General features: G+C 39.8%; 1 protein-coding gene across 2 annotated transcripts in view; it reads left to right on the top strand.

Annotated features, from left to right (window-relative positions):
• Poln (DNA polymerase nu) overlaps positions 1-12986 on the top strand; it is a 121463-nt gene that overhangs the window by 20221 nt on the left and 88256 nt on the right. For both annotated transcript variants that reach the window (XM_051165013.1, XM_051165014.1), the window contains exons 4-5: positions 645-835; positions 8724-8836. In XM_051165013.1, the coding sequence (XP_051020970.1) occupies positions 645-835; positions 8724-8836 (304 nt within the window). The remainder of the gene's footprint in view (positions 1-644; positions 836-8723; positions 8837-12986) is intronic.

The raw sequence follows: 12986 nt of genomic DNA, 5'->3' as shown, positions 1-12986 counted from the left end.
ATTTGCAGGCAAATGGATGAAATTAGAAATGATCATCCTGAGTGAGGTAACCCAGACCCAGAAAGACACACATAGTATATATTCACTTAAAAGCAGATATTAGCCACATAATACAGGATAATCACACTACAATACACAGACCTAAAGAAACTAAATAACAAGGAGGACCCTAGGGAGAATGTCTAATTCTCATTCAGAAGGGCAAATAGAATAGACACCGGAAGCAGTTGAAGAGAAGGAACAGGAGAGGCACCTACCATAGAGGTCCTCTGAAAACTCTACCCAGGAGGGGATCAAAGCAGATGCTGAGACTCACAGCTAAACTTAAGGGTGGAGCACAGGGAGTCTTATGAAAGAGTTGGGGGATAAAAGGACCTGGAGGGGACAACAGCTCCACAAGGAGACCAGTGGAACCAACAAATCTGGGCAGAGGAGGCCGTTGCTGCAGAGGCTCATGCACCAACCAAGGACCATGCATGGTGTGGACCTAGACCCTCTGCTCAGGTGTAGTAGATAGGCAGCACAGCTTTTTAAAGTATCATTATAGATGTTACTCTTTTGTCGTATAGCTTACTCTCATAAAGTAATGTATCTACTTCATTTTGTGACCTTGTATTTACTATGTATTTACTATGTTTTCACAGGCTTTAACTTGTCCTGTTAAAGGAATTGTAGTGCTACTAAAAAGCCATGTAGACAGCAGCCCTTTGGTTCCCCCAGACCATGGTGGTGCTCTGGGAGAGGACTTCACATCCACAGATCATTGTATCTACTTACATACTGAGTGCTCCCCATTCTGGGGACCAAAGCAAGAAGCACACAGTCTATTTGTCAAGTAAGAAATTTTTATTTATTACATTAATGTAAAACTTCCCAAGCTCCAGTTTTAACTACTTAAACTTTTAGTTTTTTTTTTTATGAACACATCAAAATAATTTAAGGTTATCTATTTTATGCATATGGGTATTTTATCTGCATGTACACCTATCTGTATACCAGAAGAGATCAGCTGGTCCCATGAGACTACAGTTATAGATGGTTGTAAACCACCATGTGGTTGCTGGGAATTGAACTCAGGACCTCTGGAAGAGCAGAGCCAGTGCTCTTAACCTCTGAGCCATCTCTCCAGCCCATGAAAATAATTAAAAAAACAAAACAAAACAGAAATCAGTGGTCTCCTCTCTCAGAGTTTCTGGAATGGAGGATCCATCCTTGATGCCAGGGGAGCCTGCTTCAGTATTGTGACTACTTTGCAATGAGACGTTAGGGGGAAGGAAGCCTTGTCCTCTATCCTGAAATCTCCCTGGCCTTGAACTCAGAGATCTGCATGCTTCTGACTTCTGAGTGTTGCAATGAAAGGCATATGCCTCCCAACTGCTCACCCATCACCACGCTGTTCATTGTAACCCTAGGATTTAGAGAACAACTAACGTGCAGAGGTCACCTGTCTGCGGGGGTTAAAGGCATGGGCTACCACCACCCTGATCTTTTTTTTTTAATCTTAGCCCCAAATTAATCCAACTCTTAGAGATTTATAAACGAAGTTTGAACTGTAGTAACCTTTGAAGTTACTTAAAACATTTTACATCTCTGAACTATGTTTTCAATACCAAACAATAAAACTATCCTTTTTACTTAAGAAGAAAACTTCAGTCTTTATATATTAGTTTGAACTGAGTGACCAAGCTGTCTGATGAACTATCACTTCTCTTTATTCAGGAGAACTCTCCTGTTCAAATCTAATCTGTAAAAGTAATTTTATTCTCCTGGCTCAATTGTTGTCTGGGAGTATTACTTCTTCCTTCTGCTAACCTCGGCCTAGTCCTGGAAGCTTCTAGCCTCCATACAATCTAATGCAGGCCTAGAATGTTTTAGTCTCTGAGTCTTACTGCTTAATAAGCTCACCCTTACTTGTTCCTTCTGAGCTCTGGGCTGGCTGGTTCAACTCAGCTGTTCTGGCTCAAACTCTTCTCCCAGGTGACTTATTTAATCTGGCTTCTCTCTCGGCCTGGAATTGCTCTGTTTGGCCTCAAACTAACTCAGCAATCTGCTTAATCTGGCTTCTTTTCATTTTCTGTCTCGTTCTGTCTTCACCTGAGTTCTCTCTCTGCCACCCATCTCTCTATTACTGTCCAGGTAAAAACTGCCTCCTCCCTTTGTAAAACTGCCTCTTTTTTTGTTTTGTTTTGTTTTTTTTGATAAAGGGTTTCTCTGTGTGTATCCCTGGCAGTCCTGGACTCACTATGCAGACCAGGCTGCCTTGAAATCACAGGGATTCATTCACCTGCCTCTGCCTCCCAAGTGCTAGGATTAAAGGCATGCACCAACATGCCCAGCCTGTGAAACTGCCTCTTAAGTACCTTCCTTTTCTGCTCTTTTCTCGTGAGAGTTGGGCGTATTCCTATTCTGTCAAATCTCTGATTCATCAACTTTTCTGCCATTCAACTAGACATCACTTTCAAACATGGGTGCTTCCTTCCACAAACTAATTTTACCATTGTTTGGGATTAAAAGCATATATCACCATGCCTGGACTTAAGCTTTTCTTTACCTGATTCTTGCTCTATACCAGGCTGACCTTGAACTCAGTTCTGTTTGCCTCTGTCTCCTGTATTAAAGGTGTATTTGTAGTCCAGCAGGATCACACAGACCTACTTCTTTGGGTGTGATCTCTTGCAAGCTGGGTCACATAGACCTAGAAGGTCTATGAATGTGATCTCTTGCCAGAACAGCCATGTTCTGATTTAACATTCCTCTACACTAATCTTTATCAATTTTGATGGTATCCACAGATTTCCTTCTCCTGTGGAAACAGAGACAAAACCTCTTCTCCAATGTAACACATATCCTGGTTTTCATTCTGAGGTCAAGGTATCTTTAAAATATTCAGGCTGATTTAATTCTGCAGGTTATTTTTTTTTAATTACCCAACCTCTCTCTGTAGCTGTTGTTCCTTTCTTATTCTTATTAAGCATATTTTTTAAAAGTGTGATTAGATCTTTATTGAAAGATCTTGTCCTGTAGGATTGTGTGGTATATCTGTAATATGCTTTCTGTTATAATATGCAAAAACTATTTCATTTTACTAGAGACATATGTACAGGTATCACCATACTAGCCATAACTTCTAATAAATGTATAATTACAGAATCAGCCTTTTCAGAACTTGAAGCAGTTGCCCGCTGAAATCTTGAATATGTATCTATGTTATGGTACACATACTTTAATTTTCCAAACTATGAAAAATGAAACACATCCATTTGCCAAATTTCATTTTTTTGGATAACTTTTTGCAGGTAATGTAGTTTGGTTATACAAAGAATAAGAAAGATATTGCCTTATAATTTCCTTATCTTGTTGTCAAGTGATAGGAAAATCTTTCCTCAAACCTTTGCTGTTAACATGGTGGTTTTTTAAAATGACATTCTGAAGCTTCTAGCACATTTCCTATTAACAGCTGATCAATTTAATCAGTACCTTGTGCTAGAGGGCCTGGTAGACCCATATGATATCTGGTATGTGTTATATACAAGGGATGATTTCTATTTCTAATTACTTGTAGTTGAATAAATAGCAAAGTTAATTCTGAATCATCTGGAATAAGTTCAGCACTTTCAGTATGTAAAATAAGTCTTTCTCCATATTTCAAGTTATTAACTGTATATTAAGAGATTAATGAAAACCATATAATATCATAAGAATGGCATACAACTCTGATTTTTGAACTGAATCATAATGGCTCTGAGCCACTTTACTTATTTTTCCTGACTTATAACCTGCCTTTCCTGATTTATTTGCATCAGTATAGAACGTAGGTACTCCAGAAATATGTGTCCCTTTTACTATACAAAGGAGAATCTAATTAGTTCTTTTTATAAATTGAAGTCTCTTGTTTTGGGGATATTTTTTGTTAATCTCTCTCAAAACATTACTGCACATTCTTTGCCAATGTTTATTTTTCTATCCATAATGAGGCAATTTCAGCATTAGTAAAGGGAACCACAATTTCTGCTGGGTCTATTCCTGCTAATTTATGAAGTCTCATTTTTCCTTTCAGGATCAATTCGGAAATCTTTTCTACATTGGTCTTTAATTTTTTACTCTGTTTATGTGCTAAAAATATCCATTCTAAGATTCCATCTTCTCTTTGTGTAAAGATTCCAGTGGGAATGATTGAATTGAATTTGATGTTGAGGCCTTCAGGTGGCCCCCTTGTATGTTTCCTGGTGGCAAAGGGTTGTTGACCTACACTTATTAGTCCAATGACGGCCTTTGCCACATCTTCTTCATACTCCAGAAGGCTGGGGCCTTCTTTTTGGATTATCTCTAGAAAAACCGTTGTTTCTAGGAATGCCTTGCCTACAATCTTTTTCTTTTTCTTTTCTTTTCTTTTTTTAAGATTTATTTATTTATTAGTATGTATACAGTGTTCTGCCTTCATGTACACCTGCACATCAGAAGAGGGCATTAGATCACATTATAGATGGTTGTGAACCACCATGTGGTTGCTGGGAATTGAACTCAGGACCTTTGGAAGAACAGGTGGCGCTCTTAACCACTGAGCCATCTCTCCAGCCCCTACAATCTTTTTAAAATGGTCTTGATTACCACAATTAAAACCCTAACCCTGCCATTTTGATTTTTCCTAAGACTTTTAGAAATGATTCTTCTAACAGATTAGCATCATAGACATGAGATCAGCCTTATCTCTAATCTATTCCTCTATTGGTGCTGATCTTTCCTTTTGCATTCTGAATTAGCATTTGCAAAAGCCAAAGATTCAATTAGTATTTTTCTGACTTTCGAATCTGATATTATTATTATTATTATTATTATTATTATTATTATTATTATTAACAGCTGAAGTCAATCTTTGTAGAAAATCAATAAAGGCTTCTTTGGGGCCTTGTATAATTTTAGTAAATGGCTCAGACCTCTTTCCTGAGTCACCTTATCCCAAGTACTTAAAGCCTCTAGATGACATAGTGCCAACATGTGATCATCAAATTCAAACTGCCTTTGTAAATCAGCCTATTGACCTTCACCTAGCAACTGATCCTGGGAAATATAAATACCTCTGGCCTGATTTCATTGTTCTATGGTCTTAGCTTCATCATTCCATCATGATTGCCATTGTAACTGAGGATCAGGTTCTAATATTGCTGTTGCCAAGTCTTTCCAGTCTTGGGGGTTAATCCTGTTATGTATTGCCCATGAATTTAGCATCTGCTTCACATAGGATGAATGCGTACCATAGGAGATGACCACTTCCATAAATCTCCTCAAATCTAAGTTGTCCATATCATTTCCCTTAGTTTTATTATAACCTTGGGGTGCCTATCATCTCCTGGTAGGTCTTGTATAGTAACTGGCTAAACTAACATTGGTTATCTAACAACCTTAGCTGCCCCCTTTCAGTTTCATTTTGTTGTGGTGTGGTAGGCTCTTGTCTATAACCCACTGTTTGTGTCTGAGAAATTTCCTTATTTTCATTTATAGGATTTCCTAAGGCTTGCCTAAATTCCTCTGTCTGTGTCTATTTTTTTATTCTCATTTATAGATCTTTCTAAGGCTTATCTAAATTCCTCTGCCTGTATCTCTCTGAGTATTTTTCTTATTCTCCTTTATAAGTCTCTCTAATTATCCCTCTAAGGCTTGTATCCACTTTTTCTTTGAGCAAGTACAGAGAGCCATTATGAATATTAGGAATAAAGTATAAAATACCAAAATGATAATAATCATAATTGGTATTGGGACAATTTCTGCTAAGCCATTTCGCTTTTTCATTTTCTGCTTCCTTTTTCTTTCTTTCCTTTTCTTTCTTTATTTTTCTTTTTCTTTCTTTCTTTTTTTTATTTTTTATTTTTGGCTTTTCAAGACAGGGTTTCTCTGTGTAGCCTTGGCTGTCCTGGACTCACTTTGTAGACCAGCCTGTCATTGAACTCACAGCGATCCACCTGCCTCTGCCTCCTGAGTGCTGGAATTAAAAGCGTGTGCCACCACCGCCCGGCTTTCTGCTTCTTTTTTCAAGCCATCTAGAATAATACTATACAGGGTTCTAAAGCTTTATATTATGGTACCTTCCATCCTTAACTCTCTCCTTGATTACTTCCCAGATGACTTACCAAATCTGTTTGTCCGTTGCTGGAGTGATTGCTCTGTCTGTGGGGGTGTGCCACTAGTTGGAGTGCCAAAATGCTGTTTTAAAAACAGAAAATCCCAAATTGTTTGATTTTACCAATGAAGACTCAGGAGCCAAATGCTGGGGTGAAAACCTGCTATCCCAGAGAGGCAGAGAAAACATCCAGCTGATCTTCCTACTCAGCTAAAATCCCAAGGAAAAAGCCAAAACCCAAAAGCTAAAAACCAAAGCCCAAGGCCAAAAGCTTGCCAGCTCACCAGACAGCCCAGGAGGAAAAAGCCAAAAGCCCTTTCTTCTTCTCCACACTATCTTAAATACGCTTCACCTCACAGTCCCTCCTTTCTGTTTAATCCCTGTCAGCTGGTTTCTTGTTCTTCCTCTTGACCTAGGATTAACTTTATTAAATCCTGTGTATGTGAAGCTCTTGGGTTAAAGGTGTGTGCTAGGGCTGAGCCACACCACAATCACCTGTTTACAATAAACAGAAAGTTATTGGATTAAAGGTGTGTGTTAGAGCTCAACCACACCAAAAAACAAAAAACAAAACAAAAAAACAACAACAAAACAAGTTTTTACAGTTCATAATCTTGGAGTTCAAAATGGGATCAAATATCCTGTAACATATTTATCTAGCATCATTTTGAAGCATGTTAAGTTCTAGGAAAGATAGTCCCTCATATATTATAAAACTGGAATAATGGTCCCAATTTTACAGTACTATATTTAGGAATCAAAATGAACTTAAATCATACTTTATGAATATTCACATAAATATATTTTAAGAAATTTTGCATGTGTATGAGGTATATGTAAGTGTTTGCATGTATATATGCATGCACACATGTATGTGCATTTTATTTTATTGCATAGTGTCTCTTGCTGCATTTGGAGCTCATCTATCCTTCCTGGTCTAGCTAGCCAGCTTGCCATGGGATCTCTGTCCCCCAAGTGCTGGGATTACAGGCAGACCACAAGCATTTATATAGGTTCAGGGGACCTGTCATAGGTAGCTTTAGTTGCCAACTTGACACAAACCTAGAGTTACCTGGGAAGAGGGAACCTTAACTGAAGAGTTGCCCTGATCAGTTGGACTTTGACTATATTTGTGAAGCATTTTCTTAATTTCTAATTGATATAGGAGAGGCCAGTCCACTATGGGTGGTGCCATCTCGGGGCAGGTAGACCTGGGCTATAAAAGAAAGGTATCTGAATATGAGCTTAAGTGCAAGCCAGCAAGCAGTCATTCCTTTATGGTCTCTGCTTCAGTTTCTATGTCCAGGTTCCTGCCTTGACTTTTCCTGATGATGGACTATAACTTGTTAAGATTATTCTTCCCAAGTTGCTTTATGTTAGGGTATTTCATCTCAGCAACAGAAGCAAACTAGAGTAGAATCTGAATGCTAGTCCTCATGCTTGTGTGGCAAGTGGTTTTTCCACTGAGCCATCTCCCAGCCCACAAGAAGCCCTTCTGCTCTTTGTCTTACCAAGATAGATTTCAGCCAGCCTGAATTTCTCCCTAGGAGAAGGCATCATTTCATCCTGGACCTGTGTTTCAGCATTTGTCAAGGAAGTCCCCATACCTCATTTTTCTGTCATTCTTCACTTCTTCCTTTCTTTCCTGTATCCTTTACCAGTCTTATCTAAGCCAAGAGCCAGTGCTGTTGGCTCTTTGGTCTCCCTACCAACTTGGCCTCCTGTTCAAACAAGCCAAGACCAAACCACATAACTTTCAAAACACTATAGTGTCTGTCAATGGACCTAGACAAGCAAAATCCAACTACACATCACCCAGTGTGCATGTTTACTGGGCTCCTGGTTACTTCCTTTCTCACCCATCAAAGAGCTCTTTTAATGCATTATTGTATTTTTTCCATGAAGAGGAACTTATGGTTTTGTGGTGTAGGGCTTCTGTCAGTAGCAAGATATAATATCAGAACCCAACCTTACCATTTATTATATGTGACATCTATGAACCCAAGTCCCCTCATACTGGCTGGAGTGCCTGCCCGTCTTGCCACACTGTGATTAAGCTTCAGTGTGGCAGCCTTGTGAAATGTTAGTCTGGTATCTACACACGTATGATAAATATTAGATGTTACCCTATATTCAGAAGCCCAGGAGGTGATGGAAGAAGCTGTGGTTTAGCACATGTGTGTCCTTCTGTGAAAGGTATGTAGGTAGGATGCTTGCCCAGAACATCTCTTGAGCAGGTTGCACAAGTCATGGGAGGAAGAGTAGACAAGATGGAACATATGCCATCTCCAGCAGTATGGGTAGAAGTGGCACAGTGAAATGGCAGAAGGAAAGACCTGGCATGCTGAGAGGTGGGATACTTGGAGGGGCTTGGCCCAGGTCCAGTGTGTATACTCTGGAAGGAGCTTCAGGAGTGAAGCTTTGCTCAGAGATAAGCCCTGATCCAAGGTTTACAGTGTATAAACTGTACGTAAGAAGTAATGCTCACCTCACAGGATTCCTTAGTCAAGGTGTGTATATGCTGAATAAGGATAGCTAGATATTTTATATTACAATATTTTTCCAAGATCTGAATTATTATCTAAATGGTGAATTTCCTCTTGTCTAGGAACATGCTGCTTTGGACACTTAGATGTAAATGCCCCATTGTTTGTTTTAATGCGAAGGACTTTGTGAAAACAGTACTGCAGTTCTATGGTGAGGATGGCAGTTGGAAGCATGGTAAGCCACCATTCTCATTGTCCCTAAGACTTATAAAGATGGTCAAGCCACCATGTCACCTGCTTCAGGACTCCTGGTCACACAGACACTGCTTCTTCACCTGCCATGAGCAGAAAAAGGCATTTCCTCTAATGTGTCTGGGCTATACCTACATTTGTATTAGTTTATTCTCCTTCCGTGTAAAGAATGACCCCTGAAGCACAGTTGCAGTGGGCTTTGTTATTACCACCAATGCCTACAGACACTAAGAACTACAACCCAGATAGCATCAAGCAATGTAGTGCATCTAGTATCTTTAAGAAAGTAAGGAATAGCTGGGTGTGGTAGTGCACTCCTTTAATCCCAGCACTCGGGAGGCAGAGGCAGGCGGATCTCTGAGTACGAGGCCAGCCAAAGCTACACAGAGAAACCTTGTCTTGAAAAAAAATAAGAGTAAGGAATAATTGGTGTATGCCCTTAATCCCTGTACTCAGTAAGCAGAGGCCAGAAGGTCTCTAAGTTTGAGGCCAGCTAGGTCTACAGAGCAAAATAACCAACTAGAGACAGAGAGAGACTAAGGAAATAAAACCAAACATGGCAAAAGCATTCACTGTGGAATCCTTGAGATTTAACTGTATAACTTTTAAAAAAGTTTTCTACATTTCAAAATATTTATAAAAAAATGTTGAGGAAAAATTTTATTATAATCAATTTCTAACACATAAAAATTACTCATCAAAGTTTGACCAAGGTTAGATTTACAGCTAGTTTTTTTTTCTTTTGTAACTCTCCATTTTTCACACCACAGACTCCTCAGTATTTTGTAACAAATTCCAAATACCATAAGATTAAGCTCTGATATTTCTGTTGTGTGAGGATCCCACATACAAGGCAATGCCATTACCTCCCCCAGAGTGAACAGTAATCTCTATGTTACTGGCTGCCCTGACAGTATTCCATCTCCCACACTTGTCCTGAGATGCTCTTAGTTTCCTGTTTGTTTTTGTGATGTTAGAAGCTATAGATTGTCATTGTCTAGGTTCTTTAATTACAATCTGGGAAGATCCAAAATCTATTATATTTTCTTTCTTTTTTTAATTTTTCCATTTTTATATATGTATATTTAGAGGAACATGTGCATGGGGGTATATGTATACATATGTGCATACCTGTGGAAGCCTGAAGTTGATGCTGGGAATTATCTTTAATTGGTCTACCTTATTTATTGAGGTATGGTCTCAGTCAAACCCAGAGTTGGCATATGTGAGTAGCCAGCTTGCTCTGGGAACCCTGTCTCTGCCTTAGGAAGCTGGAATTACAGGCATGCTGCCACACCTATCTGACATTTACGTGGGTATGAGAATTTGAATTCTGGTCCTCAGGCTTGTAAGGCAAGCATTTTGACCACTGAGTTGTCACCTCAGTCCATTTTCTTTATTTGGTAACTAGATTATTTCTATAGAGAGCATCCCTTCATTGTCTGCCTACGTGAACTTGAGATGGAAGCTGCTGGATGGAAATTCAGTTCTTCCTCTGTAGGCTCAATTTTCTTAATAATTATACTTTATTATGAACTTGCTAACAGAGCGTACCTCGCTTACAACCCGACTAACCCAAACAATAGGAAAAGGATATTAAAGAACACAATAATAAAACCTTAAGGAGATCAGTTCTGAGTAATGATTCTCCCGGTGTAGTCAGCAGGATCTCAGCAAACCTACAATTCAACCAAGGTTGCTGCTGGAACCTGGAACAGCGGCTGAGGCTCTTCTTCCCTGGAGCAGTTGTCTATAGGAGCATCTCTCTAACTACAGGGATGAACAGCCAAAACAATGCCAAGTCCTCTTTCTTGCCTCCTGTTTTGGCCTCATATATATATCTCCTCTCAGAGTCTCTACTAGGATGTTTTCAGCTGGTAACATCCAAGCTCCCTCACAAAGTGGTTCAACTTCTAAGGGGAAAAACATCCTGCTCTCTTACTCATCTTTTCCCCATCCAACCCAAAAACATGTTCATCTCTCCTACATTTCTCTTTACTTACCTTCAAAATAATGAATTGCTCTGTAGAGTCAGCAAAACTTGATGCAAAATATTTTTTTTTCTGAGATAGGGTTTCTCTGTGTAACCTGGGATGGCTGTCCTGGACTTGCTTTGTAGGCCAGGCTAGCCTTGAACTCACACCAGTCCACCTGCATCTACTTCCTGAGTGAGATTACAGGTGGGCACCACCATGCCTGGCTGATACAAAATACTTTTAAACTATGGTCATCCCACCCAGCAGGGGATCGAAGCAGATCCTGAGACCTACAGCCAAACTTTGAGCAGTGCACAGGGAGTCTTAAGAAAGAGTGTGGGGATAGAAGGATTAGGAGGAGACAGGAGCTCCACAAGGAGACCACAAATCTGGGCCCAGGACACCTGCGGAGACTGATGCACTAACCAAGGACCATGCATGGAGAGGACCTCGACCCCCTGCCCAGATGTAGTCAATAGGCAACTCAGTCTTCATGTGAGTCCCCTAATATGGGGAGTATGGGCTGTCTCTAACATGGACTCTGTTGCCAGGCCACAAAGGAAGAGGATGCAGGCAGTCTGGATGAAACTTGATAGACTGAGGTCAGATGGCAGGGGAGGGAGGAGGGGTAAAGACAGAGAGAGGGTGGGATCAAGAGGAGACAAGGAAGGGGATTACAATCGGGATGTAAAGTGAATATTAAAAATAATAAAGTATTAAAAAGTAGATAAAGTTTATAAAGTATAAAATAATAAACTATGGCCATGATGAGCATGTGGGCAGGTTTTACTGTTATTTAGGTTAAGTATTAGTAATGTTTAAATAACATATACATATGTATGTACATTATTATGGTAACAGTTTCCTTGGGAAATGGATGAGTGTAGGGGAGGAACTGCTCAGGTGAGTATGTAGCAGCTCAAAGTCCTTCAAGTCAAGAAAAGTCAACTTTATAAACCATCAAAGATATGTGTGCCACAATAAAACATACCTATTATGTTTAAATAAATGGTGGAGTGCGCAGAAGGCAAATCTGTATGGCCACAAGGAAGAACACTATGAACAGACCTCAAAAAAACTAAAAATGGGGATTTGTCCTGGCAGGCTTCTGTTTGTCAGTTGCAAAAGTTGACAGGGATCAGCACCCAGAACATTCTGGTATTACCCAATCTCCCGAGGTCTTTTCAAAAGATCTTTCTGTAGAACTCTTACCTCTGGAATGTCAGAGGTCATTCAGTGTTACAGATAGTGCCATATGAAGTCAAGCATTGCTATCCTGGGTCACAAGCAGCCAAAATGACTGTTTCATCTCATCCAAAGTTCCAAATCTGCCTATATCTGTAGTCTTGGACATAATATGGAAAAGTCTTGACACTAGCTGTATGGTAAATAGAAATCTCTCTTGCTAGTATAATAATTTAAGAATGCCAGACAATCTGAAACTTAGTGTGATATGATCCAAGTTTATAGTTTATTTAAATTCCATCTCCCAGGTCTGGAGAGATGGTTAAGAGCACTGGCTGCTCTTCTAGAGGACCTGGGTATGATTCCCAGCACCCACATGGCAGCTCACAACTGTCTGTAACTCCAGTTCCCTCATACAGACATACATGCAGGCAAAACACCAATGTACATAAAACAAAAATAAATTATAAAAAAGTCAGCTCCTTTTTGTTTTTTAGCTGTCTCACTGGACTATCTTATGTCAGGGAATATCATTCTGCCTGGCCTACACTGCCTGCTTGCTCTGACACAGTGGAAAGGATACTATGTGAGTTCAGATGGCTCCTACCCTTATTCCTTGACTCAGAAGGCATGATTCTGAGACCATGATCAAGCATTATGAATGGCCTGGAAAGACAGGGGAGAAAGTGGAAGAGAAGATCTACTCCCTATAATGGCAGAAAAGCCTAAGTGGGGAGTGAACAGTTGAGGGGAGAGAAAAACAGAGACATGGGTCCAGTTTCTGACTTCAGTCTCTTGTATTATTGAGAAATCCATGTTCCAAGTGAGCTTGAACTCCATATTCCTTATTAGCTGTTTAGATTATATTCTTTAATGGTGATGCCTATATCAACCAGCCATGTAGGACTTGGGTGTATCCAGCTACCTTCCCACAAGGCTGACATTCTTGAAGAGGGCTGTGAAGATGGCTTG

This window comes from Acomys russatus, chromosome 22 (assembly GCF_903995435.1).
Source record: "Acomys russatus chromosome 22, mAcoRus1.1, whole genome shotgun sequence".
Taxonomy (NCBI): Eukaryota; Metazoa; Chordata; class Mammalia; order Rodentia; family Muridae; genus Acomys; species Acomys russatus.
The sequence above is the reverse complement of the archived record's forward strand: the minus strand, read 5'-3'. Positions and strand labels throughout refer to the sequence as shown.